Below are 24,203 nucleotides of genomic sequence, written 5' to 3'. Positions count from 1 at the left end.
GGGGAGGAAGCATTTAGGAACTAGAGGAAAGTTGTATGTTTCATCGTTGCTACATCGCCCCCTGACTGGCTCATCTCCTCCAGTTCCTTGTTTTAAGACCCTGTTGTGCAAAGAAAAGTAACCCTATGGCCCAGCAGGTTCCGCATGAAGCTGTTCTTGGAAAGGGAGAGAGCCCAGACTGTGTGCCCTCGTAAAGATCAGCAGCCTCAGAAACTCTCGTGAGCGCTCCTACTCGGCTCTAGAGAGTCACTCTGAGTGCGAATCGATTCCACAGCAGTGGGTTTCGGTATGTGCAGAGCAGCTGTGCTCGGCCGGCATCAACGCTGTATCCCTTGTGACTAGAAGAGCTTAGGGTGTGGTACAGAAACCCTGGTGGCACTGTGGGTTGAGCATGGGACAGCAACCACGGGATTGGTGGTAGGTGGTTGGAATCGCTATGAGGGAGAAAGGGGATGCTGTCTGCCCCTCTAAAGATGGACAACCCCAAAACCTTATGAGCAGTGCTGCTCCATCCTGTAGGGTGGCTATGAATCAGAACCAGCAGGACCACAAATGGGTGGTGGGGATAGGCCCCTGGGTGCTAGTAGTTTTCCATTTGTTGGAAAATAGCCCCTGCTCCACAAAACATTACATCCATTTCAGTGTTCCTGTTCCTCTTTTCGTAACCACTTGGGCCAGTGAAAGAACCACCAACGGGTAAGGAGACTGGAGGGTTTCCAGGGCTGTGCCTTTCTGTTTCCCCCCTTTTTGCGAAGTATAACACGCCCAAAGAGCCACATTCCAGGCACAGTTGCATTCTCCCTACTCTTGCCCTTTGGTGGTGTAGACCTGCTGGGGTCTCGTTCCCAGTGTGTCCTGACTTTATTGCTTAATAACTCTGCTGCTCGGCTTTAAACACACACACAGCCCATCTTGTCAAGAGAGGAGCAGTATCACAATAAACCCATGTATATGACCCTTTCCTGCCAGATTTGGGCTCTCAGGGACTTGTTTTAATTTTCCTTCAGCTTGATCCCGAACTTACTGATAGTCAACACTGATGGGCTGTTCCACAGTCAGCCCCTGGCCTTGTGTCAGCTGCTGATACTGAGCTTGTCCACCATCTCTTCCCACAGATGTAGGCAATCTGACTTCTGTGCACACCATCTAGAACTCACACGTGTTTTCAAAAGGAGCCCTGCCGCAGGAGTTACGAGTTGGGCTGGAATCTGCAAACTGGGCAGTTCAAAACCACCAAGCACTCCTTGGGAGAAAGATGGGGCTGTGGGGTTAAGGGTAAGAGGTAACCCCCACAAAACATCACAGGTTTGGTAGGCGCAATTGTACAGCGATAATAAGTAGAGATTATAGTAAAGTCATAGAGAGCATGAGAGTTAAAGGATAGAGTCAAGTAATGGAGTCAGACGCAATTCATGGTAGCATATCTCACCTCAGCCTGGCTTGATGGTCCTCGTTGAGGGGGCTTAGCCGTCAGAGAAGAAGCCACTGCTTCGTCCTCCTTAGTCACCTTCTCCAGCCACCCTCCGGCCAGCCACCCTTTGGCCAGCCACCCTCTGGCCAGCCACCCTCTCGAGTACCAGGGAGCCTCGTTATTTATTGCTAACCACACATCATAGAGTCATACATCACAGAAAGGGGCAATACAATTCATTCTAGAACAAGTTTGATCATTCTGGTGTCTCATACAATAAAGCGGGCAATTACTATCCTGGGAGACATGCAAGTTCCCTGATAGTGGACAATAACCTGAGTCACCAGGAGGGGTATTAACATAGGCAATACAAGCAATAGGAGGGGGATGACCTAGGGGTGAATGTGCAATAGTAAGAGGAGGGAATAGGGGGGCATGTGTGGCAAGATAGTAGCCTAAACTTAGTCATCTTAGAATGGTCCCAGGCTTGCCTATGGGCACTGCTTCGAGGGAACAATAACAGAAAGGAATGGGCCTTATTTAGGGTGAGTCAGACTAATAGTCTAGCCACTACAGATGGCCAATGTTAAGGAGAATAACCTCTGACCTACTTTCGCTGCCTAAAGAACAGTCACGCTGAAGCAGCTAAGTTTGGTACATATTTTGGGGAGACAACTTAAGAGAAATCCTTCTGTTCCCCACATGGGGCTTTCTACTCTCATAAAGAGTGACAGTCTCAACCACCCACACGGGGCAGTTCTACTGTGTCTGACAGGGTCACTGTGAGTCGACATCAGCTCAATGGTAGTCAGTGAGCGAAAAAGATATTTGCTACAAGCAAGTCATTGGCCTTGCAAAATTCTGTTGTGCAATCTCCAGCTTCATTTCTATCACCAAGCCCATATTGTTCAAGTACTGTTCATTCCTCTTTGTTTCCAACTTTTGCATTCCCATCACCAATAATTATCAGTGCATCTTGACTGCACATTTGATCAATTTCAGACTGAAGTCGTTGATAGAATTCTTCACTTTCTTCATCACTAGCTTTTCTGGTCAGTGTATAAATAGCAATAATAGTTGTGTTGCTTCATTTTCCTTGATAGAGCATAGAGAGAATCCTATCACAGACAGCATTGTACTTCAAGATGGATTTTGAAATGTCCTTTTTGACAATGACTGCAAATGCCATTCCTCTTGACCAGGGGTCCTCAAACTACAGCCCACAGGCCACATGTGGCCCACCGAGGACATTTATCCGGCCCGCCTGGTGTTTTTGCCACCTCTACCTGTCCAGCTTAGCAACCGACTCATCCAGTGTGCATAGGAATTTGTTCATGTTTTTTTTAAAAAACTATAGTCCGACCCTCCAACAGTGAGAGGGACCGTAAACTGGCCCCCTGTTTAAAGAGTTTGAGGACCCCTGCTTTTGACTGTGTCAGTCTGGGCATAGTTAACCATATGGTCTTCAGATTCAAAATAGCCAATACCAGTCCATTTCAGCTCACTAATGCCTAGGATATTGACCTTTATGCGTTCCGTTTCATTTTTGGCAACTTCTGATTTTCCTAGATTCACACTAGGAATCCTACATCCATTCCAAGTTAAGATCATCAGAATTTTTCAATTTGGATGCCTTGAAGGCTCATGGCCTCAGGGATTTTATTCTGTGGGGCCCTCTCTGCCTAATTTATCCTCTGCTTTCTGACCTAGGAGGCCAAGCTCACAGACCAGCTTCCTCTCATCATTGTGTGTGACCGCTTCGGCTTTGTCCACGATCTCATCCTACACCTCTACCGCAACAACCTGCACAAGTACATTGAGATCTACGTCCAGAAGGTACTCCTGGGACAGCTGTCTCTAACTCCGCCAGGTGGGGGAGGTCATCATTCATACCTGAGAGACCACCTCTAACCTTGAACAATGTATCAGAGACTGTCCATTAGAGGGGAGCCCTTTCAAATCATTGTCCATGTCACCCAGGCCCAGGGTGTAGTAGGACAGGGGGCTGGTACGAATGACCTGGGTCTGCAGTGAGGAAGTCACCACCTTGACTGTTCCCTAGGTGAACCCTCGCCGGACCCCAGCTGTGGTCGGAGGACTGCTAGATGTGGACTGTTGTGAGGAGGTCATTAAAAAGCTCATCATGGTGGTTGGAGGGCAGTTTCCAACTGATGAGCTAGTGGCTGAAGTCGAAAAAAGAAACCGGTAAAGTATCTGAACGTGATATTTTCTCTTGCCCTTTGGGCGCTACTGTCCATGGTTACATCTGTTGCTCCCTCTACAAGCCCCGGTGGCACAGTGAGGTCATCTTTGGGCTCCTGGCCCAAAAGTCGGCCAGCTGGTCAAACCCACCAACTGCTCCGTGGGAGGAAGGAGACAGCCTGTGCCTGTAAAGACATACAGCCTCTGAAATCACAGGGCGCACTTCCGTTCTGTCCTGTAGGGTGGCTGGGCGTCAATCACCTCTATAACAGTGCATGTAGGCTTCTCTCTAATGCTTCAGGGGTCAGCTGCCCGGCTTCAGTTCTGTCTCAAGGCCGGTCTTCTTTGTGCCAATTCATAGATCTATTCTCGAATTCTTTGATGTTTTCCTGGATAACCAGAGAAGAGCCCTGGTGGCATAGTGGTTAAGCACTGCACTGCTAACCATAAGGTCAGCAGTTCAAAACCACCAGCCGCTCTGAGGGAGACAGAGAGGGCTTTCTACTCCCATAAAGAGTGACAGCCTCGGCACTCACAGGGCCAGTTCTGTACTGTCCTGTAGGTTGACTATGAGGGCATTGACTCAACAGCAGTGAGGTTGTTTGGGTGGGGGGGGGGGTTGTTAGTGAGCCTTGGAAAACCAGTGGAGAAGAAACTGAACAATTGAAAGGAAAAACAAAACAACAAGTGAACAACCATCAGATCCATTCTGACTCATGGAGACCTTGTTAAAGCAGGGTAGAGCTGCCCCTGTGGGTTTCCGAGGCCGTCAGTCTTTAAGGGAGCAGAGGGCCGCCGCCTCCTCCTGAGAAGTGGCCTGTGGTTTTGAACTGCTGACCTTAGAGTTAGCAACCCATGATGTCACTAGGGCTCCTCTAGCAATCTAAGGCAGTTTGGAAACCAGTTCTGTATTTTGTTTCCAGAGCAATCTGGAGTTAATGAGATGAGAGGGTTTGTGTTTGGATTTTGTTGGGGAGGGGGGTGGTTTTTACTTGGGGGAAGGGTTCTTTGTGTTTCTGAAAAGCAGCCCTAAGGGCCCAGGAGACACCCTGAATGTCGCCGATATCCGCATTGTGACGTCCACAGGCTGAAGCTACTGCTGCCGTGGCTGGAGAGCAGGGTTCAGGAAGGCTGTGAGGAGCCTGCCACCCACAATGCCCTGGCCAAGATCTACGTGGACAGTAACAGCAGCCCAGAGCATTTCCTGAGGGAGAACGCCTTCTATGACAGCATCGTCGTGGGCCGATACTGTGAGAAGAGGAACCCCCATCTGGCCTGCGTAGCCTATGAGCGGGGACAATGTGACCTTCATCTCATCCAGGTGGGTTGCAGGTACAGCTTAGCTGCTGGGAGGCGCACTGGCCTCCTGGGCAGGGCATTAGCTGGGTGGTCTATGGGGAGGGGTGTTATTCAGGGCTCTCTGGATGCCTGACCCAGGTGGCTCATGAGGTCCCTCTTCGTACACCAAATCAAATCCCAACCCACTGTCCTTGGGGTGATTCCGACTCATAGCTACAGGAACAGATAGCCTCATCTGACTCTCAAGGAACGGCTAGTGGGTTTGAACCACCAACCTTGTGGCAAGTAGCCCATCACCCAACCCACAGCACCACCAGGGCTCCTCCTCCAGACATGAGATGTCCTTATGCTTCAGACACTGGTGCTGACCAGTGTATGTCCCGTTTGACTGTTGTTGTCGTTAGGTGCCATCGCATCATTTCTGACTCATAATGACCGTGTACACAACAAAGCAGGGCCGGGCCCTGCGCCATCCTCACAGTGGTTCCTGTGCTTGATCTCTGGCAGTCACTGTGTCAACCCAGCTCACCGAGGGCCGCCTTCTTTTGGGCTTCCTTTCTACTTTACCAAGCTTGGTGTCCTTTCTCCAGGGGCAGCCCCCCTCCCCCATAATATCTCCAAAGTAGTCTCGCCATCCTTGCCTCGAAGGAGTGCTCCGGCCGTACTTCTTCCACGACTGTTGTGTCCTTTTGGCTGTCCTTTGAATATTCTCCGCCTGCATCACAATTCAAATGCAATGATGATTCTGTACGTTTTCTTTGTCAGTGTCTAACTTTCATGTGCATATGAGGTGATTGGAAATCACCATGGCTCGAGTCAGGCGCACCTGAGTCCTCAAAGTAACCTCCCTGCTTTTCAGTACTCTAACGAGGTCTCATGCAGCCAATTTACCCAATATAATGCATCATTTGATCACTTGACTGCTACTTCCATAAGCATTGATTGTGGATCCAAGCAAGACGAAGTTCTTGACCACTTCAATCTTCTCTCCATTTACCATAATGTTACCTACTGGTCCAGTTATGAGGATTTTTGTTTTCTTAAACTGAGTTGTAATCCATGCCGAAGGCTGAAATCCTTGACCTTCACCAGCAAGTATTTGAAGTCCTCCTCACTTTCAGCAAGCAATGCTTTGTCAGCTGCCCATTGTAGATTAGTGAGCCTTCCTCCAATCATCATGCCACATTCTTCGTAACATTCAGCTTCTCTGTGAACAGATTGAATAAGTTTGGTGAGAGGATACAACCCTGATGCACGTACCTCCACACGTTAAACCATGCAGTTTTCCTTTGTTCTGTTTACACAACTGCCTCTTGATCGAGGTACAGATTCCACATGAGCACCATGAAGTGTTCTGGAATTCCCGTTCTTCTCAGTGCTCTCCACAGTTTGTTAGGATCCACACGGTCGAATGCCTTGGCACCATGAGTTTATCGTTGGGCCACTGATAGAGAAATCGACAGTGGAATCCGCCAGCTGCTCTGTGGGAGAAAGATGAGGCAGTCCGCCTCTATAGCGATTGACAGCCTTGCAAACCCTCTGGGGCAGGTCTGCTGTGTGCCGTGGGCTTGCTGTGAGTAGGAATCCCCTCGACAGCAGTGAGATGGATGGATGACCGTCTTTACACTCTCACGTGGCACTTCTGTGCATACTCTCTGCACCTGGTGCCTCGTAGCTGACATTGAACTCCTTCGCCTGACCCATGAGGTTCTCTTTGGACTTCTGCATTCTACTCCTGCCGACCGGCTCAGCCTCCTCTTCAGACTCCACCCTGAGTGGCCTGCAGGTTTTCAGGAGACCCCGTGCTGTGCGCCTTCTCCTCTCCCACTCCTTTTCCTCAGGTGATCCCCTGTAGATGAAACCGCTCTTCCCAGCAGTGAACACTAGAGACATTCCCCCAGGGCTCCCGCTTGCCCCTGGCCTGGCTGGAATCCATGTGTGTTTCATTTTTCTTTCCATGTGACCTGGATAAGCCATCTGAGCTGTGGAACCAGACGCACCGTTAATGTTGTTGCTTGGTGTCAGTCTATCTCCTTGGGGACTTCCGATTTGATGCCGACCTTTTACTTTACCAAGTCTGATGTTTCTCCCCAGGGACCAGGGTCTTCTGCAAACTTGTCAAAAGTGCGTGACACCTAGTCTCACTAGCCTGACTTCTAAGGAGCATGCGATCTATACTCCTCACGAGACAGATCTGTTCATTCTTCTGGAAGGCCATGGTGCTTTCAATATTTTGCACCAGCGCCATAATTCACATGCACGGATTCTTCTTCAGCTGTTAATACTTCTTACCCTTTGGGCCAAAAAATACAAAGCAAACAGAACTCTCATGGGATTGAGCCTAACATTTGTTAGACTGTAAGCCCCCTGATAGATCTGTCTGTCCCCAGCCCTTCAGAGAATCTGACATGAGCATCAACAGAACCACTGGGGAGGAAGGGCTCTGGGCAAACATGGAGAGTTGAACACGAACAACTTTGCTGCAGTCTCACTTTTGGACCCTTGACCATGGACATGGACTGAATGGACGTGGCCTCTCACCTGGCAGCTCCGCAGGGGAGGAGGGAGCCTTTATCTGTTTGTTTGTTTGTTTGTTTTTAAAACTGGGATTTTCCTCCATTTACTGTTAGATAGCAGTAAGTCACCTTTGTCTTAATTTGCATCTTTTCTATTAAAACCCAGTTTAATGGCCTGATGGTGCTGTGGGCTGGGTGTTAGGCTGCTAAATGCAAGGTTGGCAGTTCAGAACCCACCAGCCACGCTACCTGAGAAAGACGAGGCTGTGTCTGTTCCTGTAAAAAAACCAGACTGTCTCAGAAACCCTATCTAGACAGGGTCAGTATAAGTTGGAATCAACTCGATGGTAGTTGATGGTCAGCATCTTAGGCCTGAGGCGACGCTTCCCTTTTAGTTCAGATGGGGGTGTGACACTCTGTTCAGATCCACCGGCAAAAAGAAGCCTCACTGGTGGCCCAGTGTTGACTTGACTACAAGGCCAGTGGTTGGAACCTACCGCCTGCTCCAAGGGGAAAAAATGAGGCTGTCCTCTCCCAGAGAGGTTGACAGCCTCGGAACCCTCAAGGACAGTTCTGCTCTGTCGTGTAGGATCTCTGCGAGTTGGAATCTACTCGATGGGAGTGGGTGAGTTCTAGCAACAGACTCTCTGAAGAAGTCCACTTGGGAAATCTCGCCCATTTCTGAAAACCAAGGAGCAAAGCAACAGCCCCTCAGGGGTCTTCTTGCTTCTTGGGAGGTGGCTGTCCCATCACCAAGACATCTCCATCCTTGACCAAAGCCCCACTGGTCAGCACTGCTTCTGTGCAGCCCTTTGGTCAATGGAGTGGGAACACGAGGTCTGTCAGCAGTAGGTTTCTGTCAACAACGCAGTGTCCCCTGGTGGTGAATTGCAGCTCTGGGATATAGCTCTTGGGGGTGGGGACTACTCCTCCCAGATCACCGGACAGCATCTATTCTCCAAGCATATGATGGAACACAAAGAATTCACTGAGAAATGTGTCCTACCAAGCACCTCCCGCTTGGTGCACTGTTCAAGCCACACCCATGCCTGCGTTCATTTCAGGTTTGCAACGAGAATGCTCTGTTCAAAAGTGAGGCCTGCTACTTGGTGCGCAGGAAGGATCCAGAACTTTGGGCTCACGTCCTGGAGGAAACCAACCCGTACAGGAGACAGCTAGTTGACCAGGTGAATGACGGGAACCGAGGCTCTGCATGTGCCTGAGGTGTGTGCGCCCGTCATCTTGTGGCTCAAGTGGGCTGGTGTCACAGTTCTGTTTGAGACATTAACTGCATGATTGGGCAGATCTTTGGGGCCCTCTAGTCTCTTCCCAAAAGAAGCCCTGGTGGCCTAGTGCATCAAGCTGCTAACTATAAGGTCGGCACTTTGAACCCACCAGTGGCTCCCTCAGGAGAAAGGGGAGGCTGTCCACTCCTGTAAAGATTTACAAGTCTCAGAACCCCTGAGGGACAGTACGACCCTGCCCAATAGGTTACTGTGAGTCGTATTCAACTTGATGGCCAAGAGTTTGTTTTGTTTTCTTTTTGTTGTTGTTGTTGTTGTTTTGAGTTTGTTTCATTTTCATGCTCTTCTCTCCCCTCTGGAAGTAGCTTCGATGAGAATGATTTGAACCAAGGATGAGGTTGGTTATATGTTAAAGACACGGAGTTGGCCCTTATCCATTTTAGCCCCAATAAAAGAACGTCTCATGACAGGCCTGAATGTTAGGTCTTTTTTTTTTGTCCCCTCAGCTTGGACCCACCTCCCAACTGATAAAGATAAGTGGCTCCCAAAGTTGTCTTAACAGCCTTTCTGTTGTGCTCCACCTCTGCAGTCCTTGTTGCTAGGTGCCAACGAGCCAGCTTGACGTCATAGTGACCCTCCAGACAACAGAAAAGAGACACTGCCTGGTCTTGCGCCATGTTCTCGACTGCCATGTTTCAGCCCATAGTTGGGGTCACTGTGCCGTTCCGTCTCGCGGACAGTCTTCCTCTTTATCACTGAGCCGCTGTTGGGCCAAGCATGATGTCCGTCTCCAGAGGCTGGCCCCTCCTAATAACATTTCCAAAGGAATAGAGGCCCTTATGCGTCTCCCACCTCTGCTCAGGGGTCTCCATAGATCAGGTGCTTAGCCCTGGGGCCCAAGCTTCCTGACCAGGTGTGGGCTGGCCGAGAGGGTGTACCTCACAACCCACTGTGCTCTGCAGCTCTGTGTCTCCTGCTACACTGTGCCCTCCACTGTCATCAGCGCTCGTTCCCTGTGCTGTTGTGCACACTGTTTAGAGGTGGGGAAGATCACTGTGGGAGTTTGACCCTGGTCCAGTAAGTGGGCTTCAGTCCTGAACATGGGATCAATGCAAACATCCGCCTCCTTTGTATCTAGTGTCAACCTGACAGCCCATTTCTTTAACCTGGAAGACCTGACTTTATCTGAGTTTCACCTTCTTTTGATCTATCCTGTATTTCTTCATGCCCGTGTTGCAATTTGTTTTAAATAGTCTGTACTTTTCAACGTACAGAAGCGATTTTACTCAGCGTCTCTTAACAACACTAGCCTCAGACCTATCCATCTCCAAGGTTTGTCCTCTGCAGATGTAATACATTTCTTCCACATCTGGCATTTATCAACAACAACAACAACCCTAACACTGAATAACAAAGGACCAAGAAGAGGACGCACCTCGCACCCCTGCAGGGATCTGCCTCCAAGCCTGCAGACACCGGCATCGTTCAAGGTCTTGTTAGGCTGGGGCAATTAACGAAACAAATCCAGTGGCATTCATATATGTGGAAGAAAGAGCTTTATATCAAGAAGGGTTATATATCGAGAAAACATCCCAGTCCAATCCAACTCAAGTCTCTGAAGTCCGATACTAGTCCATAAGTCCCTCTTCAGACTCACGTAGCCACGTGCAATGATACAGAATGCACACCAATGAGTGCAAAGTCTTGTGGGTCCCGTGGCAGTGGACACGTATCCAGGGCTCCGTCAGCAACCACCGTCAGCCAGGAGGAAGGTGAAAGCAAAGGGGACAGAGGGGTTCCCAGCACCCTCCTTAGGAAAAGGCCATGCCCACAAGGAGGCACCATCAGGCTGTGACCTGATTGACAGGCTAGACTCCACCCCTACACTTTGATATCTTCAAGTTGACATGAAATTATGTAACTACCACACAGGTAACGTCCAGCCACATGGTATGGCCTGCAGGTCCTTTCATGTTGGCAAGAGGGACTTTGGCACCGCACAGAACCATATCCAGAAACCTAGGATCCTGAGAGAGCCCGTTGGTTTTCACATCCCTGTATGGAGTGCTGGTCCTATAATTACCCCTGGAATATTCATAGCCACCTCCTGGTAGGACACTAGACCCAAACCGCCAGGCCCTCTAATTGGAGTGCATAATGACAGTGGTAGGCTGCCGTTGTCTGGAACACAAGCTTAGTATGGCTCCGAGGGAGCGGTTTCCTAAGATAACCTTAGGGAGGGGACAGCCCAAGTAGAAGCAAATGGATAGAATCCACTTTGCCCTTGAATCAGCCTGTGTGCTTCTAAAGTGCCGTAAGGTTTTCGAGAATGAGTGTCTCAAGGTCGTTGACCAGGTGCCGGCGAATGCATCTGACTTCGGATGGACTTGGGGTGCTGTGTCCAGGTCAGCCTTTCTCACAAGCACAACCGTCTGGGTTGCTCGCCAGGACTCCTCACCTAGAACTTCTCCCTCTGCCACTGGGACTGCGAGAATCTGCTCCCTGGTAGACTGTGGGGTCTCAGGTGCCCTGGAGCACACCACAGCCATAGGGCCAGTGGACTGCCCACCTCTAATAAATACCGGCAACCTGGCCAAAATGATAGATGCCTGAATGCACTGGCAGCCCCCCAATTGGATATGAAGGAGCCCTGGCGGCCCCATTGGTTACACATTGGGGTGCTAACTGCAAGGTCAGCGGTTGAAACCCACCAGCCCCTCCGAGGGAGAAAGATGAGACAGTCACCTTCAGTAAAGATTGACAGCCTCGGAAACCCTCTGGAGCAAGCTCACCCTGTCTTACAGGGCTGCTATGAGGTAGAATCCACTCAGTGGCAGGGGTAGTGGAAATTGGACATATGGAGAGCACAGTGCTGGTATTCTAGTAAGATGCTCCTTGGGAAGTGTGCCCTCTAGCACACTGTCTTCATCTCAGTGTGTTAAGTTAAGGTCCAGTAAGTTCCTTTACCCTTTCTCCCTCTGAGTGTGGGTCTCCATCGGCCTTTAGATAGGTGGGCAGATGACTCCCTTGAGCTTTGATTGCACTGGTAGCCCTGCTGTGTGACTCAGTGGACATGGAGCGGTGCCATAGCAGAGCTGCTACCAAGATGCTGGTGGGCATCACCAAACGTGATAGAGAACAGTGAAGGCTGTGTTAGCCATGAAGCGTGGCTCTAAAAAAGGGGGAAGAAGAAAACTTAAAGTGAGCATGCATTTGAAATACGTGTGCAGCACACTGTGCTGTTGGCTTTGGGATAAAGTCAGTAGAATCACTGGGCACAGATAAGAGAGTTGCATCCCTTTCAAGGGTGAGGAAGAAACAAGACCTGATTGTTGAGACAGAGCAAGCAGACATCCCTGTAACTGACTCCGACCTGCTCTTTCTCTAACTCCCCTGAGAACTGCCCATTCTCCCCAGGATCTCCATGTCCCCAGAGTGCTCGGAGGAGTCCTGACCCTCTTTCCATGTCACAGGGACAACCTTGAATGATCTTTCCTGAGTCCACTTCTTTCTAATGCCTCTCTGGTAGTTATATAATCGTTTGTCAATTTGAGAGGATTAAGAGTGAAAGGGTAGAGTCTAGCCTGTCAATTAGATCATAGCCAATGAGGCCTCTGTGTGGGCATGACCTTCTCCTGAGGATTCTGGGAACTCCTCTATTCCTCCTTGGAGATGGCAGACATTCTCTCTCTCTCTCTCTCTCTCTCTCTCTCTCTGTTTACTCCCTGTGAGACATTGCACCTGACAAGATACATAGAACTATGCTAGTGCCCTGAGCTGGAAAAGCCACGTGGAGACCCCTGCCAGCGCTGAGATGCTTACACCTCCACTGGATCCACAAGTCTTTCCACCCACTGGCCTTTGATTATCTTGCACTTGGCATCATTGCATGTGTTCCATGAGTCTGAAGAGGACTTTATAGATTGGTATCAGACATAGGGGCTAATAACAGACTTATGGACTTGAGCTGGGATGTTTTCTCAATATTCAATTGCTCTTGTATATAAAACTCTTTCTTATACACATATAAGTGTCTATGAATTTGTTTCTCTAGTCTGCCCGGACTAATAAAACCTCTAACACCCAGGTGGTGCAGACAGCATTGCCAGCAACTCAAGATCCTGAAGAAGTTTCCAGCACCATCAAGGCCTTCATGGCCGCCGACCTGCCCCACGAGCTGCTGGAGCTGCTAAAGAAGATTGTTCTGGATAACTCTGTCTTCAGTGAGCATAGGTGAGATTCAGATGCTCGTATTCCAGGTGGTTGTATCCCCCAGCCAGCCTCCCCGTCTGCTGCTCTCCAAACATATAGCCAGTCTACTCACTGTCTCCTGTAGCCTCAGTTTTACCCTTACCTCCCCTAATTCAAATCCTACATATCTCACGCAAAACCCATTGCCATTGAGTAGATTCCAACTCACAGGGACTGTAGGACAGAGCTGAGCTGCCCCTCTGGGTTTCAGAGGCTGGATAGCTTTACAGCAGCACATTGCCTCCAGCCAAGTGCCTTGTAAATTCAAACCACTGGCCCAGCAATTAGCAGCCCAGTACTTAAACCACGGTACCACTCGGCCTCCTACCTATCTCAGTTGTTGTTGTCAGGAGGAGTCGAATTGATTCCAACTCAGTGTTATCACAGAACAGAATACTGTCCAGTCCTGCGCCGTCCACACCACGATTGCTATGTCTTAGCCCATTGTTGAAGCCACTGTGTCAGTCCGTCTCACCGGTGGACTTCCTTGACAATAATTCTACTCAAATCCCCAATATTGTGATTGCCTGGCACCATTCAGTCACTTCTGACACAAAATGATCCCCTGTACTCCAGAACAGAACGCCACCTGCTACTGCGCCATCCTCACAATCACTCCCCTGTTTAACCCCATTGCTGCAGCCACCGTGTCAATCCATCTCCTTCACCAGCTGCTGTACCAAGCATGATGTCCTTCTCTAGGGACCAGCCTAATTCTGCTTTTCGCAGGAAACCTTTCTTCTCTTCCTTCTCCTCTTCCTCCTTCCCCTCTCCTCCTCCTCCTTCTTCACTGCTCTAGCTCACATGGTTTCTTTCTTAAAACTCTCTTTAACTTAAGACCAGAATTGCTTAGGAAGGGGAGCTGTAGCGTCTTCTGAGGGCACTCCCTGTATATCCCGAGCATGTGGAACACTTGGAGTAACGATGACTGCTGCACAGAAACGGGACAGAAGACCCTCATCTGGACCTATCTTAGTGGAGATGTAGAAACATGAGTCAGAGCTGAGGTTCGTGTGGGAGAACATTCTGGACAGCAACATGAGCAGATCACCTCATGGTTTGATTATGTCCATGATTTCGGTAATCTCAAGGGGGGTGGTTCGAACCTGCCAGCCACTCTGAGGGAGAAAGAAGAGGCTGTCTGCTCCTGTAAAGATCCACAGCCTTGAAACTCTATGGGGGCAGTTCTACTCTGTCTACAGGGCTTCTGTGATTTGGAATTAACTCTAGGTCGCTGTTGAATCAGAATTGACTCCACAGCAGTGGGTGTGGTCTCATCCACTATTTGTTGCCACATTAAAATTCCATACCAAATTCCAGGTATCCAACAGATGACGTTACATTGACCTCATACTTCCAAATGTGATGGTTGTATTGGAAGGTCGATTTTGTCGGCCAGAAAAAGGCATCAGTGCTATGCTACTGTGGAAAGGTGTGTGTCTGGTTTTGATTTTGTTTCTGTTTGCAACTTGGGAATGTTTCATGGTAAGTCTTTAGTTTGAAGTGACACTTTCATGGAATCATAACTCCCTGCCCGAATGATGCCAGAGTTAAATATCCAAGGCCTGGTGCAATTTTTAGCTGAACAAAGGAGAAGTCTCTAAGGCAGCAGTTCTCAACCTGTGGGTCGTGACCCCTTTGGAGGTCGAATGACCCTTTCACAGGGCTCACCTAAGACCATTGGAAAACATAAATATTTTACACTATATAATTACATGTTTTGTGATTAACCACTGTGCTTTAATTATGTTCAATTTGTAACAATGAAAATACATTCTGCATTTCAGATATTTATATTATGATTCATAACAGTAACAAAATGACAGTGATGAAGTAGCAACGGAAATAATTTTAAGGTTGGGGTCACCACAACATGAGGAACTGTATTAAAGGGCCGCAGCATTAGGAAAGTTAAGAACCACTGCTCTAAAGGGAACAGTAACACTAAGGTAGTATGAACTCCCAGAAAATAATCAACCATTTGAGATCAAAAGGGTAGCATGTTGTGCCCAAGGCTAGGGAGGAATGAGGAATGGAAGCTGGAAACAGTGGGAGAAAGTGAGATAATATTTTATTATGGGGATTACAATCAGTGAGATGAGAAAAAATATCTAAATTATTTAGTGGAAAGCTGATTTGCTCTGTAAACTTTTACCCAATTTACAATAAAAAAATGACATACACAAAAAAATCCCTGGTGGTGTAGTGGGCTGGTGATCATATGGTCCTTGGTTCAAACTCAATAGCCACTCTGTGGGAGAAAGATGAGGCTCTCTGCTCCTGTAGATTTACAGCCTTGAAAACTCAATGGGGCAGTTCTACTCTGTCCTGTAGGGCTGCGATGAGTTAGAATCAACTTGATGGCAGGGAGCGCAAGTGTTGTGTTGGGCTACCAACCACAAGGCCAGCAGTTCAAACCCCACAGCTGCTTCAAGGGAGAATAATGAGTCAGTCTCATCAAGATTTACAGTCTCAGAAATCCTATATAGGGTCTCTAGGAGTCCAAATCAACTTGATGTCAGTAAGGGGGTTTTGTTTTGTTTTTAAACGTAGGAAGCACTTCTGCTCTCTCGTGGGGTCACTATTCATTGGAATGGAGCCCTAGTGACACAGTGATTACATGTAGGGTTAGCAGTTCAAAACCACCAGTCTCTCTGAGAAACAGAGTGCTTTCTACTCCCATAAAGAGGTACAGTCTCAGAAACCCACAGGGCTAGTTTGATCCTGTCTGGTTGGGTTGCTGTGAGTTGGCATCAACTCCGTGGCAGTGAGTTTGGTTTGAGTTTGGTTTATGAGTTGGAATTGACTCGATGTCCATGGATGAATGTTTTTAAGGTGACTAGGATATTGTGTGTTGCCATCTGACCACCCCCCTTTAATAAGTTATGTACGTTTCCAAACACAATGTGATTCTGACTCTGTATTGCCTTGGACATTTGTGTGCCAGACCTGAGAAGGACCTCGGGTTCTTTCTTTTATCCCTGGGACTGATTGCTTCCCCAGCGGTAGCTGTAAGTGTAGATAGAAATAGCCTGGGTAGGCAGAATAGCAGATTAGAGAGTGAGGTAGGCACTGTCCTTGGAGAAAATGAAAATCAATGTTGTATACAAACTATCTTTTAAGTAGCATCCATGTGATACGTTGTGCCAACCTGGAACATGAGAGAATAATCAGGTCACAGTTTGATTGAAGGGCAAAAAAATAAATGGCTCAACAAGGCTTGCCCTCCTGTGTCTTGCTCTCTGGTGATCAGAGCATGCTGGAGCGTACTACTGCTTTAGTTAATTCTCTGCCTCAACCTGTGAGCTACACTACCTGTGGGCAGGCCAACCCGTGGATCATGTCCCTAGACCTTGAGACGCCTTCAGACCTGCTTTGCCACGCTGCTGGTGTGTACATTACTTGAGCTTGAGGCTGGTGGATCCTGTCGCCTTGCATTATATGCATTCGATATCTCATCCAGGCCTGCTTCGCTAAGCTTCCAAGCTATTGACTGTTGGTGGCCCACCCTACTGTTTGTTGCCTGTGGGCAGACTCTGCTTGCCTTGCCCGAGAGAGAAGACCCGGCAACCCATGTGAGTTAAAGGACTTCCAATATATTAACTGTTCCACAGAAGTGAGTTGAACTGAACCCATTGTACTGCTGTGTGAACTAATTAGCTGTTACATTCTTTCTCACTGTATAAACCTATCCATATATATATATATATATATATAAAATCATAAGTGTCCTGGTTTCGTTTCTCTAGAGAATTCTGCCTAACATGGTCCATGAGCCAGCAAGTGTGTGATCAAAATCTAAGTGAGAGCAGGAACTTAGAGAAAGCAGAGAAATGCAGTCTGGCTCTTACCAAGCCCTTTGAAACCTAGGTTGTGGCTCTTGTGGCCTATAAACCACAGAGGACAGGAGACAAAATGCAAAAGCCTGAAAGAGGCATAAGTTCTACTCATAAACTTCATCTCGTTGTAAGAATAAACTAAAGGCACACCAGAGTTACCTAGCCCTCTGCTGAATAAACCAACAAGAACAAAAGAACCAGGGCTTCTTTGAACCATGACACTGGATGGTGAGAGCAAAGCTGACCCCACAAGTTGGCCCTCCTCTGGTTTTTTTTGGGAAAATTCATGTCCCCTGGCAAATATATGCACAACAAAACATTCTCCAATTGAACATGTATATTTCAGTGCCATTGATGATACCATTCATGATGTACAACCAAACGTGAGAAACTTTTTTCTTTTTTAATTAAAAGATCCTTTTATGGGGGCTCTTACAGTTCCTATAACAATCCATACATCAATTGTATCAAGCATATTTGTACATATGTTGCCATCATTATTTTCTAGACATCTACTTTCTATTGAACCCTTGGTATCAGCTCCTCTTTTTTCCCTCCATTCTCTCCCACCCTCGTGCCCCCTTGATAAATTATAAATTATTATTATTTTCATATCTTACACCAGCTGCTGTCTCCCTTCCCCCACAGTTTCTGTTGTTCGTCCTTGAAATAGTGGTGGTTATATGTCGGTCATTACGATTGGTTCCCCCTCCCTCCCCTCCTGTCCCACCTTTTCTCTACCCACCTTGTATCACTACTCCAATTCCTGCTCCTGGATTCTGTGTGTCATGAGCTCTTATTTCTTATCTGTACCTGTGCACGTGCTCTGGACTAGCCCTCAGTGAAAGGTAGGACTGGGGTCATGATAGTGGGGGGTAAGGAAACCTCAAGGAACCAGAGGAATATTGTGTGTTTTATCAGTGCTTTACTGAGCCCTGGTTGACTCAACCCTTCCTTGTGACCCTTCGGTGAGGGGATGTCCCATTATCTACAGATGCCCCAACCCTCCTCATTCTCAACAATATGGGGGGGGGTTGTTTTTTTGTTTGTTTGGGGTCTTCTGATGTCTTTAACCTGGTCCCAATATGGGCTTGTTGCTTCTCTGCTAGATGGCCACTTGGTTAACATCAAGCCCTCAAGACCGCAGATGCTATTATCTTTTGCTAGCCAGGCACCATTTGCTTTCTTCACCATATTTGCTTATGCACCCATTTTGTCTTCAGCAATTGAAACACTAGAATCTTAAGAAATTACCTTCAAGGAGGGCCTAGAAGAATTCTGGCAGACAACATCACAAGAAAGAATGAGCTCAAAGTGAAAACAGTGACCAGACCAAAACCCAAGCCCACGCCATCAAGTTGAATCCAATTCATGGTGGTGGTGGTGGGCCATCGAATCAATTCTGACTCATGGCAACCCTATGTGCAACAGAACAAAAAAACCACTGGGCCCTGCACCATCCTCGCAGTTGTTCTTACACTTGAGCCCAGTGTTGCAGCCACTGTGTCAGTCTCTCTCATTGAGGGTCTTCCTCTTTTTCATTGCCCCTTCAATTCATAGTGACCCTAGATAGTGTTTCCAAGACTGTCCATCCTTACAGGAGCAGACACCCATATCCTTCCCCTTCTCAGGAATGACTGGTGGATTTGAAGCAAGGATCAAAAAAGATCCTTAAAAAGTGCAACAGGTTGTCAAAATACATTGAAAAAATAAGACACCATTCACGGAAGCCAACAGTAACCAAATAGAACCACACCTTTAGCAACTGTAATCTCTATTGTAATTACCAAGCACATAAGATAAAATTATGTGTGATGTGCTCAAAAACCCAAACAAATAAAAAACCAGCACCATAGACCCATTGTGTCCGGCCACGCTGCCTCGTAGCCATGCTACCGGACCAAGCAGAACCGCTCCCCAGTGTTCCTGAGGCTGTTCATCTTTATGGGAACAGACAGCCTCTTCTTTTTCCTTCAGATCTTTCCATTATCCGCTGAGGGCTCCAGCATTGCACCCCCAGATTTGCAAAAAGAACAAAATAACTTGGATAAAATATAGAAGTGTGTTAAGAAAATCAGCCTTTAAACAAAAGAAAGAAAGAACGAAAGCCAGCCTCACACGGAGTGCACAGTGTTAGATAGCTCCAATGAGATATTTGGAGGTAGATGTAAAGAAATGGCCCCCAGAATGGAGCCAAGAGAGGTCAGCGGTTACTGTGAAAGTGCTTGCCATGCATACAAGGTGAAGGGAGATCGCCTCACAGCTCCAGAGAGAAGAGAAAACGAGAGTCTTTTTGGGGAGAGAGTGAATGCTGGAGACTTTTCTAAAACTGACAACATTTGAGTTCTCAGATGGAGGGTACCTAACAACTGTCAAGGAAATCCACCTTTACATGCTCGATAGCAGAACTGTCGAGCATTAAAAACAGAGATTTGGGGAAAGTGGATTGTTAGGTTAGAATTTACTGCGCTATCATTTGATCTCCCTTAAGATCCATTTACATTTGTTCTAGTTTTTTATATTTTCTGTTTCTTTTCCATTGAGGTTTTTTTATCTGTTTTACTTTGTCATTGTTTGTTTTGCTGTTTCTGGATAGGAAATCCAAGATAGGTAAATCTATAGAGACAGTCACTGGATTTATAATGGTCCCTTGGGGGTATGGCAGGGGAGATTGGGGGGAAATGGGGAGCTAATAACATTAAGTACAAGAATGAAGAAAATGTTCCAAAACTGACTGTGGTTATGATTATACAAGTCTTCTTGATGTGATTGAACTATTGAATTGTATGATATGTGAATTATATGCCAATAAAACTATTGGAAAGAAGAGAGAGATTTTGAAAGTAACTGATGAGAAGATAGGGTCCCTGCAAAGGACTAACTTGGACCTTCTCAGTAGTCTCAGTGGAACCCTGATACCATGCCCATAGAGTGCTCAAATAAGAAGGCATTGTTGACCTTGAATTATATATCTTGTAAAATTAAGGGTAGGAGCCATAATAGTTATGTGCTGAACTGCTAACCACAGGGTCATCAGATTGAAACCACTAGCTGTTCCTCAGGAGGAACAAAAATGAGGCTTTCTCTTCCTACCAAGAATTACAGTCTCAGAAACCCACAGGCCAGTTGTACTCTGCCCTGTAGGGTCACTATGAGTCAGAATTGCCTTGATGGCAGTGAATGAGAAAATTAAGAGTAATGGGGAAGGGAGAGATTTTCTTACAAATTGGATGAAAGAGTTGGTCAATAGTAGATGTTCCCTAAGGAGTGCATTTTAGTCAGAAAGAACATGACCCCGTGGGGAACAAGCAGGATTAACGAGCAAAGGAATTAGCAGCCACTTGAAACAATGAGGAAAGCTTATGGTTTGGGAGCAGCGAACTAAAATTCCTAGTAACTCAAAAGGAAGAAAATCAAACAAGGCCACGAGAGCCATACTATGGCCTTGAAGATATCCCACCTGAGTTTCAAGGCCATCCCAAGAACAAACTGGATGCATTAGATACTCATGACAGAAGACCTGATGAGCCATGGGATGACATCAAGAACATCATACATGAAGACAGCAAAGGGCCCTTACAAAGACAGGGAAGAAAGAAAAGACCAAAGTGGATGTCAGAGGAGACTCTGAAACCTGCTCTTGAGCGTAGAAGAGCAAAGGCAAATGTACACATAAAAGAAACCCACTACCATCCAGTTGATTCCAACTTCTCATGACCCTATAGGACACAGAATTGCTCCACAGGGTTTCTGAGGCTGTAAATCTTTACAGAAGCAATTTGCCTTGTCTTTCTCCCTCAGAGTGACTGGTAGGTTTGAGTCACCAGCCTTGTGGTTAGCAGCCCAATGCTTAGCCCACGGTGCCACCAGGGCTCCCTGTAGGCACTCAGAGACAAGGAATGAAAAAGACAGACCATCCGGTTTTGACAAAGGGAGAGAGAAACGGACCCCTGTAATAAGCAAAGAGCCCCCAAAGAGATCCATATGTATAGGAGAAATTGAATTACGACAACACTGGCTGTGGATTGAAATGATAGATTTTTCAATAAGTGTTGTGGCAAGGTTGGTTATCCACAGGGGAAATTTTTAAAACTGGACATCTATCTCCTACTATGAATAGATAGCTTTCAAGTATATTAAATGTGTTACGTACAAAAGGCAAAGTTGTCATCTTCTTAGAGTTTATATCCTGATGACCTACTGAACTCTTAAGTCAATCACCAAAAGTATAAACCCTTTAGTGGAAAACAAACTGATAACTAGCACTATTGAAATGAATGCTGACCTTACGGTGGGCAACCCAATGCTTCACCACCACGCCAGCAGGGCTCCGAAGAAGGTGGGAAAGGAAGCCTAAAAACAGGGCCCAGGTGTTTGTGCTCGCATCATATGCAATTGGCCGTTACATAGAGCACAGGAGATGAACAAAAGAGTGAAGCAGCCCAACAGAAAGCTACTCAAACCCTAGGACGGCACTAGAGAGGCAAGAGACAAAAGGCATCCGCTGGACCAAAGAAAAGGATGTGGTTGTCAAGGAGATAGTGCGACTGCTGTGAGCCATCTGATTACTTCCTCCCAATCAGTGCTAATGAGGATGCCTCACAGCTGAACTTCGTCATACTCATTCCACTTGAAAACAGCTGGGTGTTAGAAGACAGCATGTGGCCAGCAACCTTTGCCCTGGGTTATGAGCCCAGTCCCTGTGTGTGCATCAGGAGGTATGCTCAAGAATCTTGAAAGCCGCACCATTTCCAGTAGCAAAAACCAAAAGAGCAATTAAGATAACCGCCAGTAAATAGATGTAGTACCATTGTGTGTTCTGTTGCTCAAGCAGCATGCTCTGCTTTTATATCTAATATTCATCGCGATGGCCACACCAAACTCACATGATTACAGGGTTTATGAAGGAAATGAGTGGGCTTTCCACTCCCATAAACAATTGCAGTCTCAGAAACTCGGGGTTTGCTATGAGTTGGCATTGACTTAATGGCAGTGAGGGAGAAACACGCAGGATACAGTTGTTCATCTGAACATATCACAAAGTTCTTTCAGGACTGCTAATACATGTCCAAAGGGCATGCTACTCCTCTGTAAGCCTCAAACCAAAGACATTCAATCCAAGCTCTGTGGGGGTCATAGCTTTATTCAACTGAAGCAAGACAGAAGGACTGTCACAACACCCATGGGACTGCCCACCGGGTATATATATCTATGCTCGTCACACCACACAGGCCTCCAGCCAAATATTTCCCTCAAGCTTACATAGATGATTGCATAGTATGGTCATTACACATGCACAATACCAGGAAATTGTTCCTGTAGTCCTTTTCCAGAGGAAGCTTGTCACTACATATATGTCCGTTGCTACACTGTCTTAAACAGGTTCTGTCTGTGCCTTCGAAGTCCCCATGTACATCTTTTACTAACTTTACACCAAGTGTTTCATGTTTCTGAAGCTACTGTAGATCAAGTTTTTGCTTTTATTTTCAGTGGTACATCGCTAGTATGTGGAAATGCAATTGATTTGGGTCTGTTAATCTTGTATTCTGCCACCTCCTCAAACCAAAGCCAAACTCACGGCCATCAAATTGATTGCAACTCATAGCGACCTTGTAGAACAGAGTAGAACTTCCCCTGTGGTGTCTGAGGCTGTGGATCTTTTTTTATATAGTTTTATTGACATATCATTCACATTCCTTGAGGCTATAAAACTTTACAGAAGCAGAAAGCCTCCTCTTTCTCCGATAGAGCAACTGATGATTCCTGCTCATGGGGGGAACTGCGTAGTCTTTCACCATTGAGTGTGATGCTAACTGGAGTTTGTGTACAGACGCTTCACCATTGAGTGTGATGTTAACTGGAGTTTGTGTACAGATGCGCACCCTTCATCAGGTGCAGGAAGTTTCCACCCATCTCCAGCTCGCTGAGAGTCTTCCTCATTAGTGGGTGTTGGGTTTTGTCAAATATTTTTCTGAATCAATTCATATCATGTGGTTTTTCCTCTCTAGATTTGAAATTTGGTGGATTATATTGATTTTTCAGGTTTTCATAGGTAACAAGTTTTGCAAAAATGCACCCAATAGGATTTAAGAAAACAAACATTCAAAAACACTGAAAACGAGCTGTATTGTTTGATTATGTCAAGTCGATTTTGACTCATAGTGACCCCATGGGACTTGGCAGAACTGCCTCGTAGCTGTGATCTCTCTTTCTTTTTAACTTTTTATTGTGATTTGAGTGAAGGCCTACAGAGCAGATACCAGTTTGCAGTCAGCAATGCATATCCATTTGTTTCTCATCCTTGATTTGAAATCCCCACAAATGTAAAGTCACACGTCCCTTTTCCCCTCAGTGGTTCTCCTTTCCATTCCTCCTCCTTTCCCAACCCTGCTGAGTCTTGTCCTTGGGGAAAGGCTGCCCTTTCGATATCAAATGGTTGCTTTTTCGAAGGTGTCCCTCCTTCCCTAGTGTTGCTGTTCCCCTTGTAGACCTGTCAATTGTTTGGCTGAAAACCAAGACCTGGGGGTGTGAGTTCAGTTCTAGGTCTGGAGGATGTTGAAGGTCCATAGTGTCAGGGGCTCCCCCATCCCTCTTTGACTAGTGAACCTGGTCTTCTGTGATGATTTTGAGTATGGCTCTACATTTTTCTCCTGCTCTATTCAGGACCGTCTAAGGCAAGTTGGTGGTAGTAGCTGGACATCATCTCGTTCTTCTCTATTCAGGACCTTCTCTGAGCAAGTTGGTGGTAGTAGCTGGTCCTAGCTGGACATCATCTTGTTCTTCTGGTCTCGGGTCATGGAGACTGAGATTCCTGTGGTCCATTTGTCCATGGGACCAAATGTGTCTGTGTGTCTTTGGTTTCCATCACTCTCTCCATCATCCTCCTTTCCTTGCCACTTTGGATGGCTGCCCATGATAAACCATACTCTTTATAGAAGAAGATCACTAGGCCTTTGTCGAGCGAGTTGAAACTGCCCACCTTCTGGTTAGTAGCCCAGCCGTTCACCATCGTGCCATGCCTCTTTACTCTAGCTCCTAACGATGCAGTACGTGGTAGGACTGTAGCATAGCAGGCCCCTCTGATGGAATCCCCAGGACGGTCCTGGTGAGTCTTCTCAGGTCTCACCTTCCCCCTTTCCCGGCAGCGATCACCTGTTTTCCTGGGTTGTGCCTCTGACGTAGCAGAGGAACCATAAGTGACAGAAACATATACGTCGGCTCTGAAAGGGAAAAGAGAAGATCTGGGAAAACCCACAATAGTACCCACCCCACCCCAAGGGATTCCACCACAGTGGCCTCCCAGGGATTCCACCACTGTCATCCAGTTGTTTCTGACTCATAATGCCTGACTACAGTTGCTGAAACTGAATCTTTTTCTTTCTTTCTTTTTTTTTAATCATTTTATTGGGGCTCATACAACTCGTATCACAATCCTTACATC

General features: G+C 46.9%; 1 protein-coding gene across 1 annotated transcript in view; it reads left to right on the top strand.

Moving 5' to 3' along the window:
• Positions 1 to 24,203, top strand: part of CLTCL1 (clathrin heavy chain like 1) — a 110,717-nt gene that overhangs the window by 60,191 nt on the left and 26,323 nt on the right. The window contains exons 14-19 of the mRNA XM_030885458.2: positions 243 to 325; positions 3,122 to 3,247; positions 3,474 to 3,616; positions 4,700 to 4,934; positions 8,493 to 8,615; positions 12,760 to 12,905. Coding sequence (XP_030741318.2) covers positions 243 to 325; positions 3,122 to 3,247; positions 3,474 to 3,616; positions 4,700 to 4,934; positions 8,493 to 8,615; positions 12,760 to 12,905 — 856 coding nt within the window. The remainder of the gene's footprint in view (positions 1 to 242; positions 326 to 3,121; positions 3,248 to 3,473; positions 3,617 to 4,699; positions 4,935 to 8,492; positions 8,616 to 12,759; positions 12,906 to 24,203) is intronic.

The sequence above is a fragment of the Echinops telfairi genome, unplaced genomic scaffold (assembly GCF_000313985.2).
Source record: "Echinops telfairi isolate 266 unplaced genomic scaffold, ASM31398v2 ScPeMD7_29;HRSCAF=101, whole genome shotgun sequence".
Taxonomy (NCBI): domain Eukaryota; kingdom Metazoa; phylum Chordata; class Mammalia; order Afrosoricida; family Tenrecidae; genus Echinops; species Echinops telfairi.
Note: the sequence above shows the minus strand (reverse complement) of the source record. Positions and strands in the feature narration are given on the sequence as shown.